Source organism: Gopherus flavomarginatus, chromosome 21, assembly GCF_025201925.1.
Source record: "Gopherus flavomarginatus isolate rGopFla2 chromosome 21, rGopFla2.mat.asm, whole genome shotgun sequence".
In the NCBI taxonomy this organism is placed as follows: domain Eukaryota; kingdom Metazoa; phylum Chordata; order Testudines; family Testudinidae; genus Gopherus; species Gopherus flavomarginatus.
The window spans coordinates 8,096,326-8,119,292 of NC_066637.1; the positions used below are offsets into that span (position 1 = coordinate 8,096,326).

At 45.6% G+C, this 22,967-nt stretch overlaps 1 protein-coding gene across 1 annotated transcript; it reads right to left on the reverse strand.

Moving 5' to 3' along the window:
* Window positions 1-217: 217 nt before the first annotated feature.
* SCNN1D (sodium channel epithelial 1 subunit delta) lies at window positions 218-19,867 on the reverse strand. Its single transcript, XM_050931953.1, has 13 exons — window positions 19,784-19,867; window positions 13,708-14,033; window positions 11,731-11,974; window positions 10,450-10,643; window positions 7,448-7,551; window positions 7,082-7,245; window positions 5,818-5,916; window positions 5,190-5,307; window positions 4,334-4,412; window positions 3,835-3,892; window positions 2,401-2,441; window positions 1,686-1,761; window positions 218-631 (listed from the first exon to the last, which is right to left on the reverse strand). Exons 2-13 carry the CDS (start codon window positions 14,022-14,024, stop codon window positions 218-220), a joined length of 1,908 nt encoding a protein of 635 aa, XP_050787910.1. The 5' UTR covers window positions 14,025-14,033; window positions 19,784-19,867.
* Window positions 19,868-22,967: the final 3,100 nt, after the last annotated feature.

The window sequence follows — 22,967 nt, forward strand, 5'->3', positions numbered from 1 at the left end:
GATACTCAGAATATAGTCCAAAGAAAAACACTTCTGAATTACATCAGGGCATTGCACGATTCCTGAGACCAGTGCACAGGTCAGATACCTAGGTGTCACTAGAGAAGTAGCAGACAGAAATGTTGACTGCATCCAGTGTGTTTGTGAGCTCCGCAAGCCATGTCTGTGGATACATCCCATAATCTTGACATATGTCTCTCAGTCCACACACACAGTATTAGCTGTTTAGGTCTATCTCTACACTGTGATCCTTGATATGCCGGAATCCATTAAGCACAACATCTGGGTTCAGTTCTGGTGTCGGTGTCTTGTTACAAATTGAGTGGAAAGGTAGGTCGCCATTCTTGGTTTTGGCTACAGTCCCAACATTCTGGTTAGTCCGGGCGGAATTCGAGTCAGCAGCAAGGTCCTCATGCACGGCTCTATAATTCTCTAGGGTCAAGCTTACACTGGAGATGGCAAGGGGTTGGGCCATCTTCAGCGTCTTCTTTGCCTTGACCCGTCGATAGCAGAATATGAGAGACAAGACCATTATATCCAAGAGCAACTCAAACATTTCAACCACGGACAACACCGAGGACCCAAACCACAGACTCCACTGACTTCCCATGTTGGACAAGAGCAAATTCACCTGTGAATGGGACATATAAGGATTGAATGGTTATATTGACAGGATACATGGTGCAACTCATGAAATACGAACGTATTGCATTGCCCCAGCAGGTGAATGAGCTGGGGTGGGACAACTCAGCACTCCATGTGTTCGCTAGCTCTAAATCTTGGCTCCTTAGAGTTTTCTTTGATTTGGGGGAAGAGAGAGAAAGAGATTATTTGATTTTGCTTTTATTAGACGTTTAGTTGCTTAGTGCACTTCATGCCAATAACATAGGTACCAAACCAACAGCCCCAGGGAATGAAATCCAAAGGGCAAATACAGCACTGGCTGCAGAGATGCAGGCTTCCCAAGCTGCACTGTCATTTTTTTTCAGGAGGGAGTCCTCAGACATGGGGCTGGACAGAGAACACTAATCCATTTCATCTGGGATGAAACACCAGCAGACGCTAAGAGGTTCCAGTCTCTGCCAACCCAAGTCAGCTTCAGACCAGTGAGCTAGAGGTAGAAGACTCCACCCCTGATTACTGATCGCCTTGGTTCACTGCAGCACTTTGCTTTTATCCTAACGTTATCTAAAACTTTTCCAAATGCAGCAGGAGTTGTGACACCCAGCGCTCTGCAGGGTTCTTTCCCCCAGACAATTAAACCTATTGCAATGCCTGTGCCTGCCCTCAGTGCAAACCCTTTGGACTGGATCCTGAAAGTCCACACACAAGGCACAGCAGGGTGTGACAGATTTTTCCACCCCAGTCCAAGTGCATGGCAACATCTGCTCTGTGTCATACCAATTCCTTGGTAGCAAAAGCCTCATTAAACAAGATTTTCCCTATAAAGATTAATCTCAGGGGAAATGTTGGTAGGGGAAAAAGTTAGTGTGGCACTGTGTATTTGATAATATCTTGTGATTTTTATTTAACCTCATGCTTCAGGGCATAATCTGATCCCATGTTAGGGTCAGGAAGGAAATTTTCCCAATCCATTTGCATCTTCTCTCAGAAGCGTCAGATGCTGGCCATTATGAGAGTCAGGAATAAAGACTAAAGCAATGAGCTGATCCAGTACAGCTTACTGTGTACACTGGAGATTCATCCACAGACCGGTAGTTCAATTGCTGGTAGAAGATATTCACCTTGGCGATATCTCTCCTTCAACAGAAAATGGCGAACAGTCAGAGATAGGTTCCCTGCACGGCATTCCGCCAAGTCTAAGTTTTGCTTCTAAGTTTGATTTTTTTAAAACAGAGAAACCCTACAAGCAGGCCTTTAATCTGGGTCACAGGGTGTCTAGCAACAGATTTAAATGGCTTAACAAAGGGAGGATAAAAAGCCTGATTCAAACTGCGGTCAAATCAGTGGGAGTCTTTCCAGTCAATTTCAATGGGCTCTGGAGCATGTCCAGAAAGCCTACCAATGCAATGTTTTGTTGCTAAACCATTTGTCTGCGTAACTGGGATGTCAGATTGAATCCCTATATCACTGAGGTCGTCATGCTAATGGTCTGGCTGGCAGGCTGCAGCCCATGGGTTCTGGGGACAAGGTTTGCTCTGCATTGGCATAGTTGTTTTCTTTGCATGCTGTTAGACTCTGGAACTGTCTCAAGGGAAGTGAAGGAAACTTCACCACCTGGGACATAGTGAAGTGGGCAGAAGGATGGGATGTCCTCACAGGCCTTTTTCCATCTTTGACTTCTACAATTCCACGAGGACAAATAGTTCAGGATCTGTCCCTAGTTCAGGTACCACTAAGTGAAAAATCATGCTCCGATACCTTCTCTTGGTGACTAACCTGTTGTTGGTAGAATTATATCCCTTCTGCCGACTCAGAATCTGGCGGATCCAGTCCTGCAATACAGTATTTCTATATTACTGGCATATTGCTGCTTGGAACTGGCACCAGGTAACCAACGTTGTCATTTTTATGCCTCAGGTTCAGTAATTTTCCATATTCTTTCTGCCTTGTGGGGGTAGCCACTGTGCTTCCCTCCTGGGGCATACTGAACATAAGGCACATTCACTTCTGATAACACGACTATTGTTAGCTCCCAAAAGAGATCTAGTAGGACATTGGAAGGCATGGGATTTAAATATAGTGACAGCCATTAAAACAAGCCAACAGCATAGGAGTATCATGGATCATTGCCCCCTCTAAGGACGGGGAAATAGCCACATGGCAGTATCTTAGATATGTGTGGACAGCATTCTTAGAGGGCAACCACTTAACTAATTGAGTCTTTTGAAAACACAAGGATATCAACTATTGTGTAATGCATTTGTACCTACATATGCCTCCATTTCACATACACTCATCACCAGGAGATATGTCCCTAATGGCCGGTTGACGTTAGAACATGATAAATAGGATGACGTCATCTATATACATCTTGAAATCTGAGCATCTCACAAACAGTAATGAATTTACCACCACAACACCCCTGTGAGTTAGACTATCATTAACCCCATTTTATAAGGCACTGAGGCCCAGTGAGGTTTAGTGATGTGTCCAAGATCACACAAGGAGTCTGGAGGGGAACTGGAACTGAGTCCCAGTAGAATCCCTTAACTACAAGACAATCTACCCAAACACATTGGCCATTTTGGTTTATTGCAATCCCAACTTTCTGTCTTGCTTTTCCACCAGAACTCTCAGTATCTCTCAGGTCCTGAGGCATGGGTTTGCAGAACCCACTTATATCCTTGACTCCAACAACCTATATAGCAGGGGTGGCCAACCTGTGGCTCCAGTGCCACATGTGGCTCTTCAGAAGTTAATATGTGGCTCCTTGTACAGGCACCGACTCCGGGGCTGGAGCTACTGGTGCCAACTTTCCAATGGGCCAGGGGGTGCTCACAGCTCAACCCTTGGCTCTGCCACAGGCCCTGCCCCCACTCCACCCCTTCCCGCCCCCTCCCCTGAGCCTGCAGTGCCCTCGCTCCTCCCGCTCCCACCCAGAGCCTCCTGCACACCACGAAACAGCTGACTGGGAGGTGCGGGGAGGGAATGGGAGTTGCTGATCGGTGGGGCTGCAGGTGGGTGGGAGGCGCTGGGAGTGGCAGGGACGGGGGAGCTGATGGGAGGCTGCTGACATATTACTGTGGCTCTTCGGCAATATCCATTAGTAAACTGTGGCTCCTGTCAGGCTGAGGCTGTCCACCCCTGCTCTGTAGTAAATATGGCAAATGTTTCCAAACACAGTGTATCCACATTTGCTCTGTACTCTACCTGAGACTTTGTCGAGGGCCATTTTGCGGTCCCTGCAGACAGCTTGTACCACGACTCCCTGGGAAGGCACAAGGGAAATTACAGTCACTGCCATATCAACATGGATGAGTGCAAGGACGGTTAACCCTTTCACCACATGCGGTTTTGGTGGCTTGCACGTGACACTCCCAGGACACGAGCAAGTATTTGCTACATGCACCATCATGCAGGGAATTGTATTTCCCTGTGGCACCAGCAGCATCTCTCATGGCAGGCCCCTGTATCTTACTGAACTCAGGCTCGATCCTGCATAGTGCTGAGTGCTCTCAACTCCAGCTGGTGCCAGTCAGAGCTGGGGCCCCACACTTGACAGGAGATACAGGCCTGGACTCTTCTCAGATCATGAATGCCAGTCTCTGATTCTAGGGACAGCACAGAGTGTATAGGACCCGCCAGCTAGCTACACCTTTATCAGAATTCTTCCCCTCTTGCGAGTTTGGCCTCTGCAGCAGTGACTCACCAGCAGGGTTTGGGACACTTGGCGAAACAGCTGAGGTGGTGATCGGCCAGCCTGTTGTACAGCTGATAGAAGCAGTGCCCTGGAGGAGGAGATAGGAAGGAACAGACTCAGACAGCTCCCCCAGGAAATGTGCTATCCCAACTCCGGCACACCATGTTCTCTCAGCAATGAATGGCTGCAGATGACTTGGTTAATTTCCTGCCTGAGTGCCAGGGTCTCTCTCCACTGAGCGCTTAGACTTAAATTTGAAGACTACTGCACGAGTTACATAGAGAGACATCAACCAGAAAAAGGAGAAAGAGATCGATTGTCCTTCTACAAATGGAAACTGCACAGACAACCCGTATTACTTGGACTAGTCAGGTAAAATAGCTTGGCTGCAGGTTTGGCTTTGGCAATGCATGTCCTTTCTTGTGTGCACTGCTAATCTCTGGGAAAGGTGATGCTTAATGGCATTAGGATACTTAAACAGCCTGCCATCCATGTACAGCTGGAACTGCCTCTGGGCCCTGCAGGGATTCAGCAGAAGAATAGGTGACAGGATACAGCCCTTTAAGTCTCTTTGGGAAGGAAACACCCACCAGCTCCCCCGAACCTTTTGAAAGATAGACAAATGTCAGGTAAAGCTTCAGAGAAGAACTAAACTCTTCCTCACCCCGATTTGTAATTTAAGCAGCAACATTTTTCTATGGTAAAAGGCCAGCGAATTATCTCATTGGGCTGCCAATTACCAGCTGACGCTAGGCAGTATCACTCCAAGTACATGGTAGTCCAGCCATAACCTGAGAAGCCCCATGTTCTAGCAAGCGCTATTGCTACCAGGCCCGGGCTGAGATTGCATGCCTTGTGCCATTACCCCATCCAGGATGCTTGTTGTAGTTACAGTATTCGGCGCCAGGAGGCAGTGGGTAGTAATAGTATCCACAGCCGCACCTTTCAACCATTTTGTCCTGGAAGCAGGAATGCAAACAAGCCTGAAAAAACAGAATGCTGGATAAGTCTGAGGTTCTTTGGGTCCTAAGCTTTGCCCACTAACAGCGTGTGATCGCTGGAGAAGAGCTGCAGCTCTTTGCCTTGCAAGAATACATAGCGTATTGCCATGGCTGGATGAGGCGAAAGGGTTTCAAATACATTCACCTCGTGGGTGAGCTCTTGAGAACTTCGCAGGACCTATAATAAATATTGCAGACTTCCAACGGATGGGGGTCTAACAAACATCATAACCACACAACCTATGTGTGGGCACAAGAATAACCACAGCAGAACAGACCAGCAGTCCATCCAGCTCAGTATCTGGCCTCCGGCGCAGTGCTACAAGGAGGTGAAAACTCCAGTGTTCTGGGTGCAACTTCCACCACTCAATAAAAGAAGTTGTCATGTCCCACAGTGCGCAAACTACTGCACTGCCAGGCTCTAACTCATTGCTTTGTCAAGCAAAGTTTGAACGGTGCTACAAAGAGTCCAGCCATCTGCTCGGACAGTACCTGCAGTGTGTAGGAACTGTTGTACAGGAGTTTTACATCCACATCTTCTCCGTCAACTGTGCATTTTCCATAATTCCCACCCAAGCGATGCACCTCGTCCTGTGGACACAAAAGAGTGGTGTATACAATTATGGAGCATTAATACGGAGCTCCAAACGCAGCTGCCACTTTGCACAGAATAGTGCAGAATAACGCCTGGTCCCTGCCCTGATGAGCTTCAAACCTAACACACACAAGGCAGACAGCAAAGCAAGTGTTCAGGTAAAGAAGGCTGTGGAGGTCCAAATTTCTTGGTCAAGGTCCAGACTCCAGAGAAAATACCACAAAACCAATAAATAAAATAATAATGAATAAAAAGATTCCACAGTCCATTCAAAAGCATCTGGTGGTCCAGATTTGGGCTGCAGTCTGCCTCTTGACTACCCGTAGTGTGGCGGGATCAGTGATCAGCAGACCCGGGATTCCAGGGAGGAGTGGGTTTGAAGAAGGAGAACAGAGGGATATTCCAAGTGCAAGTGTGAAGCTAAGGGCAGAAGACAAAGCAGGCAGCAAGGAGAATGGACTGGGTGGAGCAGGGGCCATGAGAGGAGAGGAGGAGGGCAGCGCAAGACTGGAGGTGTAGGTGAGACATGACTGCCATTCAGGGTGAAGTGGGGAGCTACCCTCTTACACGCTGAGACCAGGTGATGGGATTCCTTTTCTGTGCTGGGCCAGGGCACGTCACGGGCTTACCACAGTTCTCAGCCTTGCCGTTTTGCCATGAGTTATCAGTGCTGCAGGCTCAGAGCCTCGATCGCGGTCCGAGTCACAGCAGGGAAAGCTGAGGCAGCCCTGGCTCCACTGACAGGACATCACAGCCGAGGCGGGGGGATGAAAACGGTGTCTTCTTCCCATCCCCCATGCCCTCTAGCACATTTTGTGTCAGTGATGTGCATTTCTAATATGGCTCTTATTTATTATGTCATCAAGTGGGGGACCCTCCCGTCCCATAGGCTGAACTGCCAAAGGGAAGCAAAGGGCTGCACACCCTGATTCAGAAGGTTTAACTGCAGTACTAATACTTTGCCCTCCCCTAGTAACTTCCACCTGATACTCTCAAAGCACTTTACAAACATGAATGGAAGAGTCAGGCCTAGAACCCAGGAGTCCTAGTGTTCAGTCCTGTGCTCCCACCACAAGACCATCCTTCCCCTCGGGCCTGCCCAGCACTGGCCGAAAAAAATGCAGGGAGGAGAAACAGTGCCGCTGAGCCCGGCCTGCCCACCTGTCTGATTCCGATGTTAGTCACGATCCCCGGTCTGATGTCGAACCACTCATGCTCGAGGAACGGCGTCTGATTGTGGTTGTGGATCATCACTTGCACGCCTGCCACCGTAGACAACAGCGGGAGGCGATCGTTCTGATCCGCTTTCAGAATCAGGGAGAGTCCTGGAGACACAAGGAAAGGAAAGCATCTCTTTAAACTGCAACTCAGCAGGGCAAGTCCTAGGAAGTGACGTCATCTCTTACATCCCCAGGTGTTGGAAGGTATTGTACTATGGAGGGAGCATCGTTATAGGTGTTTCCAAACTGGATGTGTGGAGCAGTATTTGCTTTGTCTCCTTCCCCAGGTCCTGGCCAAATAACGTACCATAGGAAATTCCAGGTTTCGTTGCTTTCCAGAAGAGGTCTGTCCCCTCGCTGTTGAAAGTGTAGCAGCTTCCATAGACCTGGTGGTGAAAGTGAATGTAGTCGCTGGAAGCAAAAGAGTTCAAATATTATTCGCGATGGCTGGACCTCTCCGCCGCGTTAGTATTGTAATGTGGCCGCGGGATCCCATTGTGCCAGAATGAAAAGACAGGCCCTGTCCCAAAGAGTTTACAGTCTAAGATGAGCTATGGTCTCCTAACAAACTCTTCCTATGATACTTTCATACAACAAAAAACAAAAGAATACACTAATTAGCGGCTAGCCAACAGATAGCTACCAAGGAATAGGCACACGTCAATCCCCATCTTATGCTTAACTAACTCATTGTTTACACTAATAACAACTAATCAAATATATTTGTACTTATATAATGCTTGCCAGCTGAGGATCTCTGAGTCTTCATAAAGCATAGGAAAGCATTATCTCCATTATACAGACTGGAAAACCAAGGCCTGGACTGATTAATTGAATAGCAAGTGAGCGTTAAAGGCAGGAGTAGAACCAGGAGTTCTGACTGCCTTTTCCCTGCTGTAAGGACTGTTTCCAAGGTCCAGGGTGCAGGTTAGGCATTCTTAGTTCAAATTTAAAGCAAAGATTTGGCTTCTCCAACCTCCCTCCTTCATTTCTCTTGTGCTACAATAGAGCAACAGGTGATGGGACCCCACACAATGCCTTGAACACCAGTGCCAGTCAGACTCAGATCTCACACCATGTAATTTTACAAGACATATTTTTCATGTACACAAAGAAGTTTGAGGTGGACTACCTTTGTTAATTTCATCTCTCTCATTGCCTGGGACCTAATTTGGGTCAATGTATTAACTCCAAGACTGAATTTAGCCCTTGAGACCTCCCTCCGGTGATTTATTGGGTACACAAGACTTTCTCTGAGAGCACTTAGGCAAACATTTCCTTGCTGAGGTTTTTTGTTTTTGTTTTGCACGGGCATTTAAAATGCTTTATTGTTAGGACACAACTGGATCCAAACACACACTAGCATCTACAGCCTTGGCTATGCAAAAGGACCAGCCAGTGCAGTAGCACTTAATTACAGAGTCCGCAATCTGCTGCAAAGGGAATGGTGATAACCCTGCAGAGATTCTTCAGTGTCACAGAGTTTATGGCCAGAATGGACTATTAGATCACGCAGTCTGACCTCCTGTCTATCATAGGCCATTACATTTCACTCAGATAGCCCTGTACTGAGCCAAATGACTGCAGTCTCCTGAGGACTCAAATGTCTTAGTCTAAGGCAAAGAACAAGAGTGCCCTGATTAATGCCCTACCAGGGAATTGCTTAGGGGAAATACGTCCAGATGATCTCAGCAGGAGAAGCACACCCCACGCTGCAGATGAAGGGCCTTCTGCTGAGACATCCCTTTGGCAACAGAGAGCTAGTGGGTGAGTTTCCAGTAACCAATATCCTCCTTGATTTGATCTTATTCAGTTACAGTTGTCCCTTAGATGCATGGTGGGAAGACATTTAAATTCTTGTGTCTAAGCTTGTTTTACTACAGGCCATGAGAAACTACCGCAAAGCCAGACACCAAACAAGGACAGGTCTGGAGAATCCTCTGAACACTAACAAAAGGGGAAAACCAACAATTGCTGCTTTCTACATCATATACGATCCTTTAGCTTGTCCCCCTTGCTCCATTAGTCTGTTCAGCAACTGCAATACAAATAACTATTCATCTGAGACCTGCCTTATTCAAAGGGGTGTGGGAGGGGGCTGTATCGATACATCAGAGCCTCCCAAGCATACACACAAAGCAGTTCCCAATCAAAAAGATGAATTTTGAATATTTAACAACAGCAACAGCAGGTGGCATTTCTGCAGCTCTTGCTACAGGGTGGCAGACGTGAGGCCCTTGCACAAGGCTTTTCTTTGAGGTAACCCACCCCTTAGCCATGAATGAAGGTACAGAGGAATTCCACTAGCTCCTGCCGGGTTGATCAAGGGAGTTGGGAGCCTTTCCCAGGGGCAGAAGGAACTCTGAACTGTGACAGAGAAGGTTTTGCCAGGAAGACTCCAGGATGAGCCAAACTTGGGAGAAAACCCAAGCCAAGGTTGATATTTTGGTTGTTATGAATTATCAATAAAGCCAACCCTAGACTATACTCAGAGGGTCAGATGCTCAGCTGGGGTCAACTGCCATAGCTCCGTTGAAGCCAAGCTACATCATTTTGCTCCAGCTGAAGATCTGTTCCAAAGATCCGTGTATTCTTAGGAGCAAGGAGGCAACTCCCACGGCTTACTAGGGTCTATTAGCTATTCACACCCCTAGCCTCAACCTCCCTCTGCGAGGCAGGTGTGTATTGGTATCCCCATTGTAAATGGAGCTATAGAAAAGTTAAGTGACTTGCCCAAAGATCACATAGCAAGGTGCTGGACGAGCTGGGAAAAGAAGCCAGGAACTGGTTCCCAACCCTGTGCTCCAGCCACTAGGCCAGTTAACTATGAGACCAGTCCACTGCTCTAACCACGAGACCAATCATCATCTTGAGAAAACATTACACCTTTTGTTATAATTATGTGAAACTTCTCTGGTCAAATCAGCATCCATATCCTTCCTCCCTAGTGAGGTTCTTACTCATGCTAGGAGCTGGCTGATCACTTAAGCCTCAAAGCAGCTGATTCCTGCAGTTAATTGCAGCAGGTGTGCCAGGCAGAAGTGTCAGCAAGGCATTCAATCAACTATAAAGAGAACAAGGAGCTACTGCTTCTGGTGGGGTTGGTGAGGGGAGAAGAGAGGAAACTGTCCTCTGTAGTTTGATCTCTAAAAAGGGCTCTCACATTTTGTCTGGCTGCCCATCGTGAGAGGTGCTGAACTTCCTCCACGCAGCTTTCTCCTCGCAAGCTCTGGCATAATTCCAAGGTGGATGAGAACGGATCCCTTTGTCCTTTGCTAACCCACAATTACCCCCTTGGCAGGTATTTACCTCTCTCTGCAGGGCTCCCCGTCATACTGGCAAGAGTAGACCAAGTTTTGTATGTGCTCTTCATGAGAAGAAATGTTGATTATAAGGGGTAGCTGGGACATGATATTCATATAGTGAAACCTGTACCACTCTTGAATGGTGTCTACCCCAGACGAGTAGGCCTTGTAGAAACAATTTCCGCCTGTGGCATTGCACTGGGGAGAAAAGAAAAGGAGAGAGGAAATCAAAGCCTACATACAGGAGCAGCCCAAGGGACTCTGGCTATAGAAGATGTAAGATGGTGTCGTGAGGTGAGGTGAATTTCTGTCCTGGCAGTAGGTGAGCCGCGGGGGCAGTCTAATGTGTGGGGAGTGAGAATATAGCTCAGCCACACAAGACCGTGTTAGACGTATCCCCAGGACTCTTGTTGGGGTCACTCCTTGGACAGGAGAAGGAAAAGAAGACTTGTTTTTAAATTACCTTGGCAGAAGAAAGGGCAAAATTGGTGGAGGCACTCTTACAACGAATGGATTTTGGGCCAAACACTGAAGTGCTCTCGCTTCTTACTGAGTCCTTAGTCAGGGGAACACCCACTGTCGGCAATGAAGGTCAGCCTGAGTAAGGACCTCAAGATATGGCATGGTGATAATGAATAAGTCAAAATAAAACTGTTTCGGCATCTCACACCTTGTCAGCTTCACTCCCTCATTGGTTTTGAATTCCATGTCTACTATATCCCCATGTTATAAATGAAAAAACCGAGGCACAGTGAGATTAACTGACTTTTCCAAGGTCACAGACCTTTTCTAGCTATGTGTTGAGTTGATCATATCCAACTGCCAGATCTATCTGTCCATCTACTGCATTTTTAACACACCCGTTTTCTCTCTCCTTCCCTGTACACACACACACACATTTACAGTTGTTTGTTCTCTCATTCTGGTATTGCTGGAAGGATCTTGCAAAAACACGGACTATGAAAGGCTGCAAAAAAATGTGGCATGTAACCCAGTTGCTAGCTAATTATACAAGCTCCATCTATTGACATTCCTTGAATGTTGGTTGTTGTTGAGGAACCCCTATTATTCCCTCTCTCTACAAGAGTATCAGAAGCTAGGATACCATGTAAAGGATTATGGTAGGGCTAGGATCTCCCCAGAGATCCTCAAACCCTTCATTAGGCTCTATTGTTTCAATGCACCTATGTTCTATTCAATCTTTCGCGCAGAGCAGGTTCAGTTAAACCTGCCGCATGGGTTGGATGAATAATTTAACAAGCTGCAGTCGCTTGGTTACACTTACCAATTTAAAGCCCACTTTGAAATGCTTCTTCTTGGACCCAGTATCAGGTCCCTTCAGCATCACCAGTGAAATGTGGCGGTTCAGTTGAAAGCTGGAGCTGCTCAGATTGGCAGATCCTCCCTTCACGCGGATATCCTTTTTATAACGGGAGGAAACGATTGACGTTTTGTGGCCATACAAATTAGCTATTGCTTCCTCTGTCATTTGGTCCAGCTGGGCCAGTTTCTCACTGACTAGGTCAAACCTATAGGGGACAGAAATAATAGGAGTGTATAAATGTCTATTTGTACACACACGTGGTTTCTTTTAACGTTGGTGAAAGTTCAACCTCCAGTCCACTTCAGTCCTGGGCATCTCTATTGGAAAGGCCAATCATGGTGGTGAGTAGAATACATCCAAAATCTTCAGACATTATGAAAGATATGGCAATTTCCTGCAAGATCTTTACAAATCCTTACCATATTAAGTTTAATTATCTTAATGCAAATTTTATGTATTATTCTGGGCCAGGATTGTATATAGTTTCTCTAGGGGGAAGGGGTGATGTAAGCCCTGGATGATCAAAGGACTATATGGAACAATATGCTAGACAGAAATAGACTTTTGGGACAATCTGCGTGAAGTGGATTTTCTGGGAAATATCCACAGGGAGGTGAATGCAAAATTCCCCATCTCCGGTTATGCAAAACCCAGCCATTTGAAACTATGCCCTGAAGAATGGGCCTTTGTCAGCTGATCACCTGTCACATGAGGGCAAGATCAAAGGCCCAGGCTGTATAAACTAATGACTGAGCTATGCATGACTGTTTTGGTTCTGAATCTGAGACAATTATGAACCTGTAACCATGGGGATAACCCAAGCTGTGGATTTTGAAGGGCTGACACCTACCAGAGCCTGAGGCTGGAGTTGGGGTGAACTCTGGTAAGCTTATTTGCATGTGTTCTTTTATTGTTTTTAATATGTTTTCTCTGTAATACTTTCACCTTAAGAATAAAGGTGCTTGCATATAAAGAGCTAGATGGTGATTTGTAACTGCTGGCAATTGCAGCTCTTCATAGCCTTCAAAAAGAAAGCAAAGCTTGGACACTGGCCTGTTTCTGCAGTCTGGCTTGCTGGGAATATCATAGCATAAACCAGGAACTGTGCAGCCTGGAATACCCTAGTCTGGAGGGAAAGAGTCACAGGTCTCTGCACAAGAGAGGTGATGGCTGAGGATCTGAGCCTAGAGTGGGTGCTCTGGGTGGATCACAGAGAGGGAAATACAGATGGAACTGTGACAGAAATAGTCTGATGTTGCTATCAGTGGCTGAATTTCCAAATTGTAGCCCTCAGATTGAATGTTCAGATTTGCAGCCATCCTGCTCTTGCTTGCAGAAATGCCTATTTGTGCAGCCAAGTTAGGTAACTGCTGCAGGCAAATTAGGTAATTGCATATTACGTAATTTGAATTTAATTGAATGAATATTTGGCCCTGAAAGTCTGGGCTCCAGATGGGCACGTATATGAACAGTCCCAGAGATGCCAATAGGACTATCCCTACACAGAGTTACTTGCATACGTAAGTGGTCTTCGAAGAGCAGGTTTTAGCTAGCAATTAGATATCACTTAGTGTCCAGAGGCAGTGATCTGTTGATTAGATATGAAAGACTTTACAGTAGCTACATATTTCAGGGCAAAAGTACTTCTACTGGTACAGAAAATCAATTAGTGAAGTAAAAGCAGCCCCAGGGACCCAGCTCCTCTACTCTTGAATCTGGACTTAAAGTAAGTAAGTAAGTTGCTATGCACCATCCTTCATGACAAACTAAGGTCTGACTCCAAATTCACACCGAAAATAAAGTTGTTGCACCCCAGTTCAATCCGGGGTTCCATCCCCACCCACATCTGCACTGATAAAGTTTCTCATCCAACTCAACCAAGGTCCAACCCCAGATATGTGATGAAACCATGGCAGCCCTCCCCAGATGCTGCTCTACCTGTATGGGTCCAGATTGCAGAGAGTAATGGCTGGAAACATCTTGGGCTCTGAGTGCATGGACATGGTCATGACGACGGGATAGGTCCAGTATTGGCTGAAGAGAAGAGCAAACTGCCAATAGAGCATCCCGAAGCTGGCGAGGAAGAGCAGGGTCCAGAAAGCCGTCTTCATCCGGTTGCTGCTTGAGCACACTAGGCGGATAGTCCCGTGGATGGTGGTGTTCTTGCAGAAGAACTCAAACATGTCTTTGAAGGAGCTGTAGAACTCAATGAGGCCTTCGTCCCCCCTCTCCTCATTCACCCACTCTTGCTCCATCCTCTAAGTCTGTTTCAATTAAAAAAGAAAACAAAAGGCTCTTGTCAGCCCATCAGAACCAACAGGTGCAGGTTAGCTGCCCATCGCTCCATACCATGCAGGGCATGGGTTTCACCACTGCCACACAGGTGAAAGGGCTTGGCTCTCACACAGGTAACACTCAAAGTTCTCTTTGTTCCCAGAACTTGGACTCTGGGAACTACTTAGCTGAGAGGTCGAGTGTTCTTGGGAGTGCCCCGCAGATTAATAAAAACCCAAATGGCCTCAGCTGGATACTGACATTCCCGCGAGGACATTGGGAACTGTTACAAAGCTCTCAGGATGGGAGTGTGCAAATACATCTGGAGCTGCAGACAGAACTAAACGAGCACTTTTCTTCTTTCTCAGTAAAACTCAAGCCTCCGAGATACATAAAGCAATGTTAACACTAAAGAGTGGGGAGAATCCCCGTTGTCCCAATACATATTAGAGGGTCAGACGTTAATCCTGACGTGCCATGCACATCGATGGAACAATATAAATAAATGAATAATAATTAATACAGACATTGAGGCATTGGGTGGTTTAGGGTCACACATGACCTTCATCCTGCTCAATTCTGATGCTTTGTATTATTCTGGAAGTGGTACCGAGCTGGTCCGCTGAAGAATTAGCAGTGGGAAGAGGCCTATCCCAGTGAATGACTTTGGATGTGTTAGCAGAGGACTGGGTGGTATCCCACTGGAACTCTTCCCCGCTCCTTCCCACCACTGTTTCTTTATTAAAGAAAATTTTAAAGTGACTAGAATGCTGGTGACCGGCCCTGGAGAACAACATGCTCCTTTTATACACAGGCCAGGGACAGCGTTGATCCACTCCAGACCTGAGGGCACCACTCCCAGTGGGAAGAGAGAAAGTTTGGTCTCCAGGGCTGATTCAGTCCTAGGTTTCGCTGCTGAGATTGCCAGCACAGGGCCCAGTCAGGGCTAGCTGTGGCAGTAGCTTCTGACCATTCATTGGAAACTTACTCCATGCAAGCCACTAAATCACCATAAAATGGGAGCAACTTAGATCCCTAGTACCAAGGGCTGGATTTGAACTTGTGATTTGCAGCCCATTATCAATCCCCTAAGCCAACCAATAACATATAATGCTTTTTCTGCTATATATATTTTAAGCCATCTCCCCCAAAAGGAACCCAATGCCCTTTAGGATTGGCCATTGGAAAAAGTGGACAAGGTTTGCTCCAGAACAGGGCAGCTGTTTCACAGCCTGCAGCAGCAGAACCCAGCTGTCTAGAAAAGGAAGTGACAAAAAGCACCCGAACCTTGTACCACACCACAGAGGGAATTTCCCTTGTTAAAACGCAATTATGCAAACTGGAGTTTGGCTCAAACACTAAGGCTAACAACCTGCTCATAACAAAAATGCCTTGGAATCTTTAAATGTCCACAGATGGACATCAGGCTTCCTGCTCAGGAGCACATCACTAATATCTCTGCTTGTAAGGGTCCTCCAAGAGACAGCCCCTCAATGGACACACATCCTCACCTCTAGGTTGCCTCCTCCTTCACAGACATGGCGTTGCAGGGGACTCTGAGCTTTTACAGCTCCAGTGACCACTCCTGACTCCCCCTTGGGGTGATTTGTGGCCTAACCTGCCGATCATATAAAAGTCTAACCCTTCTGAGGTAGCATGACTAAGTCCGAATAAAGATTCATGCAGGTCTTCCAATTAAAAGCCCTCCCATCCCCTTAGGTTTCACTAAAGCTTCCTTATTGTAACCTATCTGTTCAGCCCTAATCCTGGGCTTGTATCCCTCAGACACCTGTCTCCTCTGCAGTCTACAACTGGGTTCCCTCCGTCTACTGATTCACTTAGCTCCTCCTCCTCTGGCCAGGAGACAATTAGCTACTCACCCTCTGAGTGCAGAGCATGATTAATTGGGTGCTTTCCACTGCCTTGGGGGTTAAACCTCATCACACCCCTCCACCACTTTTAACACCAAGCTGGGGCACTGGCCTAATACCAACCTAGGGAAATGAGTGCCATCTACTGAACCAACAGCAGCAGCACTTTCTGTAGGAGCCTGCCTTCCCAATGTCACATCCCCTCCCGGAATCAGTATCTATTATGCTAGTAAGATAAGAGGTTGCTGGAGGTGATACTACAGGTGTCGCTTTGACAGCGGTTACAAATACGAACATTACAGCAATATTGACGCTGGCACACCAAGCACACAAAAACGAGGGTTATTTTTTTTATTAAAAAAGGACGGCTGGAAGCACTTTCATGTTGATCAGTTCTCCCAAGTCTCTTTAAAACAACCAAAGCACTACAAAATACATTTAGAAGCACATGCTTATCTGGGGTACCCTCTGCTCAGAAGGCTTCCAGTAAGGTGGTCTTAAGTACATTGACCTTCACTCCAAAAGCCAGAAGGATTTACAGCTGCCTCAAAGTACTTCATTTGATTTCAGTAGGACCAGGAGCACACATACACACACCCTCAAGCAGTTCAGAGCCCACATACCATCTAAACTGGCTTAGTTTTAGGGCAGCAAGAAAAAACAAAGAGAAATTGATCTAAGAGGCATGTCTGAACACTCTATTATTAAACAACTTTAAAGATACCAGGTCTCTGTTTTTCCAACTTGGATTACTTTTCTTATCTCCACAAAGCCTGGTGCACAAGCCAAGTTTGACATTTCTGGCTGTTGCAGTATACAAGCAAAACATTCAATTGGTACAGAAAGGGAAACCTGAATTTTTCCATGCTTTCGTAACTCAAAAATGCCTGAAATGACTTTGCTCTGCTCAAACTTCCTAAACAAATTCACCTTTGGACTTAGGGCAAGCCAAAGTCTGAACGTTCCAGTCCAAAAGGAATTTATTAAAGGACGGTCTGAGCATCTGAAAAAAGGGGGTGGGAGGGATTAGTGCAAAAATTGCAATTTCACCTTCAACAACACCTGCTACTGACACGTACCTCATTCTGTGTGCATAGTATATCTGTTATCTCTGCAGATATACAAGCGTACCCAACTGCAGCACTGTCAGCTAAAGAATGCTAGGGCTACAAAGCTTTATCTATTGACATTATTGCAGAAGGCTTAATCATTACATGTTGCTGTTTACACTTGAATGCTTTTCAGGACAAAAATATTGCATGACAAGACTCTAGAAATAAATCAGCGTCAGCAACTGTTGTGCATTGCTACTTGTTGTGGTAACACAGTGAGCTTTTGCACTTCATCTTATTGTTCTCGCTCCTCAGAGTCAATCCTTTATTTCCCTGTATTTTTAAACCTGATGTTTTCTCCAGAAAAAACACAACAAGAGGCTGCATAGCATATTGAAAATAACATGGAATTATTCCAGTAAACGTTAATGGTCGTTTAAGAAAGTCTTGCTCATGATGGTTACTTTCAGTAAAGCAACAGTCTATTATTTGCTCAAGTGTCAGAAAATTCTCACGCATGTTATACAGTCAGCTTGAGTTTAAAATAGAACAGAGGAACACATAATACACAGCAGAGACAAGAGATCATTCAAGTGCCCCTGTGTTAAACATGCTCATTTCACATATCATGTGAAACACAAGTATGAAGCTTCAGAATAACGAATTTCAGGATTGTCACTGACAAGTTATAAAAGATTCTTACTTTCTGAGAAATGGCTGATGATTTCATATAATTAGTTTTTAAATAACTAATGAAAAAACACAAATACATGTAAAGCTATATCGGGATTATATATATATATACACACACACGCGCGCTTAGCTGCTGTGGTGATGAATGTGGTATAAGAACCTATATGGAATAGAATCTGTTGCCTGTTGTATTTTCTTAATGTTCCCAGGTTGTCTTGCCTTGTTATTAACATAGCAGTTACTGTATCAGAGGGGTAGCCATGTTAGTCTGGATCTGTAAAAGCAGAAAAGAATCCTGCGGCACCTTATTTATCCTCACACACAACTATTTCAAATTTGATGACAATATATATCTCCAGATCAGTGGCACTGCTATGGGCACTCGCATGGCCCCACAATATGCCAATATTTTTATGGCCGACCTGGAACAACGCTTCCTCAGCTCTCGTCCACTCACTCCCCTTCTCTACCTATGCTACATTGATGACATCTTCATCATCTGGACCCATGGGAAGGAGACTCTGGAAAAATTTCACCACGATTTCAACAGCTTCCACCCCACCATCAATCTCAGCCTGGACCAATCAACATGGGAGGTCCACTTCCTAGACACCACGGTGCAAATAAGTGATGGTCACATTAATACTACCCTATACTGAAAACCTACCGACCGCTATGCCTACCTTCATGCCTCCAGCTTCCATCCCGGGCACATCACACGATCCATTGTCTACAGCCAAGCACTGAGGTACAACCGCATCTGCTCTAACCCCTCAGACAGAGACCAACACCTACAAAATCTCCACCAAGCATTCTCAAAACTACAATACCCAAGCAAGGAAATAAGGAAACAGATCAACAGAGCCAGATGTGTACCCAGAAGCCTCCTACTGCAAGACAAATGCAAGAAAGAAACCAACAGGACTCCACTGGCCATCACATACAGTCCCCAGCTAAAACCCCTCCAACGCATCATCAGGGACCTACAACCCATCCTGGACAATGATCCCACACTTTCACAGGCCTTGGGTGGCAGGCCAGTCCTCGCCCACAGACAACCTGCCAACCTGAAACATATTCTCACCAGTAACTGCACACCGCACCATAGTAACTCTAGCTCAGGAACCAATCCATGCAACAAACCTCGATGCCGACTCTGCCCACATATCTACACCAGCGACACCATCACAGGACCTAACCAGATCAGCCACACCATCACCGGTTCATTCACCTGCACGTCCACCAATGTAATATACACCATCCTATGCCAGCAATGCCCCTCTGCTATGTACATCAGCCAAACTGGACAGTCTCTGCGGAAAAGGATAAATGGACACAAATCAGATATTAGGAATGGCAATATACAAAAACCTGTAGGAGAACACTTCAACCTCCCTGGACACACTATAGCAGACCTTAAGGAGGCCATCCTGCAGCAAAAAAACTTCAGGACCAGACTTTAAAGAGAAACTGCTGAGCTTCAGTTCATCTGCAAATTTGACACCATCAGCTCAGGATTAAACAAAGACTGTGAATGCCTTGCCAACTACAGAACCAGTTTCTCCTCCCTTGATTTTCACACCTCAACTGCTAGAACAGGGCCTCATCCTCCCTGATTGAACTAACCTCATTATCTCTAGCTTGCTTGCATACATATACCTGCCCCTGGAAATTTCCACTACTTGCATCTGACCAAGTGGGTATTCACCCATGAAAGCTCATGCTTCAAAACGTGTGTTAGTCTATAAGGTGCCACAGGATTCTTTGCTGCTATAGCAGTTACAGTTAGACAGAGACCTAGCAGCGTGTTTAATAAGAATGATCAAGAGCTGTCAATCTTTGCAATAGCAATCATCAAAAGTGACAAGTTGGGAAGAAGATGCCAGTTCCCAGAAGAAATAACGTTCCTTATAAATTTTAAAAAATGGTACAGTGATATGTGCCCATGTATTGTCATGACTGCCAAAATATATTAATTCAATGTTCAAACATATACCTTGAAAACATATACAGTCATATATATAGAGAGAGTGATAGATATAGCTGTACATATTTCAATTATTATGTGATATATTTAGACATTTAAAAAATTAAGACTCACTGGCAAAGACGTCATTACTGTACCTTGGTTGCAGCTATGTCTTTGCAGAGCAGCAGTTGCAGTAGACACGAAACTGCCTTCAGCTTTGTCCTGAGCAGAAGGCAAATCTTAGTCCAAAGCTTTCAGTTGTTCCTTTGTAACTGAGCATAAACTGGGAACTGTCTGGCCTATATAGATAAAGGTGATGACATCAAAAGGGGCTGGGACTTCTTAGGACACAGAGATGTTGAAAATAATTCAACTCGTTTTCCAAGGAATAGGAAGTGAATTAACTAGAAGAACAAGTTAACATCCAAGGTTATCCTGGGTTTAAATAAAACTATACGAGTTTCTTAGGGCTACACTGATTTTTCTCCGACATGTGTTTTTATAGTCATTGAAATGTTTGTAATAGGAGCCTAGAAAATCCCTTCTTATTCCCTGCAAAGCTGAACAAAATTCTAAACAATCAATAATGTTCCACCCCAGGCATGTCCTTTTCGCCTGTCTATTATATTCTGTGGCTTGCTTTATCATTGATTATTAAATCCGTTTGTGGGACATACCCATGGCTGTGCTTGAGGAGTTCACACGTGATAGCCATTTGGAAGTTTGAAATTGTGCGCTGCGTATTTTTCCTCCAAGACACTGGGTTGATTTTGTAAGGTTGCTCCCTAGGCTGGGGAGGCAGAGCTGGGGCGGGGGGTGCTATATTTATTTACTTAAAGTTAGTGAATCATTCCTCATCTGTGCTAGGACAAACCCTCACTTGGCAAGAATTCTACTAAATTTAGGAACCGATCTTTAGGGGAGTGGGCGCTTGGTAGCTGAGCTTGTGAGCCTGTTAACTTTGGTTTGCCTTCTTCAACCAATTAGAGCACCTGCTTTTGTGACCCTCCCTTTTTAGCTCCCTTTCCAAGACCAGGAACCTTTTACAGGATGAATAATGCGAAACAGATTCGACCATCCTGATTATGCCTTCATGCCTTGGCCTGCTCACAAAGGTCTTTCAGACCTTGAGGCTAGATGGAGTGCAGCTCTGCAAAGCGTTGCCAAGGAAGCTTATTAAAGCACAGAGTGCTGCACATGAGAAGGTCTGGTTCTCTGGATGTGAGGAATACGCTGGTCCAGTTGAGGAGCCGCAGATTTGGCTAGAAGAACATCATCCCCTACAGTCGCTAGCAACAGCTACAGGACTGCAGCCATTCTGCCATGGACCAAAAGGCGATCGACAGTTAAATTCCCATGAAATAAAATCTAACTCCATTCTGTTTGTGCATTTCTTTCTGTAAGGCTGTTCCTGAGTGCTAGGGCCTTGGTAGCAGTGTTATAGAAAATATAAATGGAAGCTTTTGTTCTGGAACAAAGATCTAGAATTTTACATGACTCTCTGGGCCAGATCCTCTGCTGGCATCAATCAGCACAATCCCATTGAAGTCAGTGGTATTACGGCAATTTACGCCATCTGAAGACCTGCCCCCCTCCATGATACATGCATTATGCAATAGAAAAGGACAACAATAAATCCTGGACGATGCAAAAATTGCACAACGAATATGCGTGAGACACACTCTGTGTTGCTTCACTTTGGCTGCAGGCTTTGCCATTGTGAGGCTCCAGTTCTGGCAAGACATCAGAACAAAAACTTCTGAGCTGGCTAAGAACATTTCCTGTAGGAAGCAAATGAGTGGAACAGGATATGCAAGCAATGCTGTCCCTTGAGCAAGGTGTCATCATGCAAGAGGGTGATGTCTCTCCATTTGCACACAGCTCACATGGCATGTCACGTCTCGGGGAAATCCAAACCACTTGGATGGTTCAAACAAGTCACAGGGTATTTGAACGTTGGAGACAAACTGTGGGTGCAGCCCATATGAACGTGCCATCAAGGAAGGCTCGTTAGAGCTGCTGACAGTGCTTCAATCCTCAAAGAGGGACTGGACTGGACAAGGCCTCACCTTCCCTGCACACAAGCTATTGCACTGGAAAAAGCATGTTGTGCATTCTGAGCAGATGCAGCAAGGGCCCTACCCACTGCTGCTTGCAGTGGCACTCCAATATGTTTCCTCCACCCTATTCTTTAGTGCCCCCTTCCGGGGGAGGGAGACTCCATTGGCCAGAATTTAGCCCCCTGCTTGACTGGATGCAAATAGATCCCACATTTAACTGAACAGGACAATGCCCACTAGCAAAACAAAGGGAATCTCTGACCTTTGGCCTTTAAAATATTCAAGCCTTTGCATTACTACCAAATATTGAAGGGATCCATCCATACCCCACCTCTGCCCCTGGCTGATCACTAGCCTTGAGCATTGCATAGGCTCAGCACTGGCTTGCTTATTAACATAATTCATCCTTTTGAAAGCAAGCTAAGGCACAATGATTTGGTAAAATTACACCACACAAAGAACACAGAGCTGAATACACATCTGTATTAATATCGGTGCAGACTGAGATTTGGAACAGACACTGTAGTCCAGTACTAAGATCACTGCCTGGCTACAGAGACTAAAACTGTAAGCTGAGGGTCCCTAAGCTCCTTGCAGGTGGACATGTAGGTTAAAGTGAATCATAGAATCATGGGACTGGAAGGAACCTCGAGAGGTCATCTAGTCTAGAGCCCTGCACTCATGACAGGACTAAGTATTATCTAGACCATCCCTGACAAGTGTTTGTCTAACCTGTTCTTAAAAATCTCCAGTGATGGAGATTCCACAACTTCACTAAGCAATTTATTCCAGTGCTTAACCACCCTGACAGTTAGGAAGTTTTTCCCAATGTCCAACCTAAACCTCCCTTGCTGCAATTTAAACCCATTACATCTTGTTCTATCCTCAGAGGTTAAGAAGAATAATTTTTCTCCCTTCTCCTTGTAACAACCTTTTATTTACTTGAAAACTGTTGTCATGTCCCCTCTCGGTCTTCTCTTCTCCAGACTAAACAAACCCATTTTTTTTCAATCTTCCCTCATAGCTCATGTTTTCTAGACCTTTAATCATTTTTGCTGCTCTTCTCTGGACTTTCTCCAATTTGTCCACATCTTTCTTGAAATGTGGCACCCAGAACTGGACACAGTACTCCAGTTGAGGCCTAATCAGCGCAGAGTAGAGTGGAAGAATTACTTCTCGTCTCTTGCTTACAACACTCCTGCTAATACATCCCAGAATGACATTCGCTTTTTTTGCAACAGTGTTACACTGTTGACGCACATTTAGCTTGTGGTCCACT

Bases quoted from the DNA above. Each gene is read 5' to 3' on its own strand.
- SCNN1D (XM_050931953.1), bottom strand. From the start codon at position 14,024: ATGGAGCAAGAGTGGGTGAATGAGGAGAGGGGGGACGAAGGCCTCATT. The intron at 3,893-4,333 runs GTGAGTCACTGC...GTGCCTTCCCAG, and splicing joins AAGTGTCCCAAACCCTGCTG to GGAGTCGTGGTACAAGCTGT. The intron at 632-1,685 runs GTAAGCTGTACT...TCCCATTCACAG, and splicing joins ATGAATCTCCAGTGTACACA to GTGAATTTGCTCTTGTCCAA.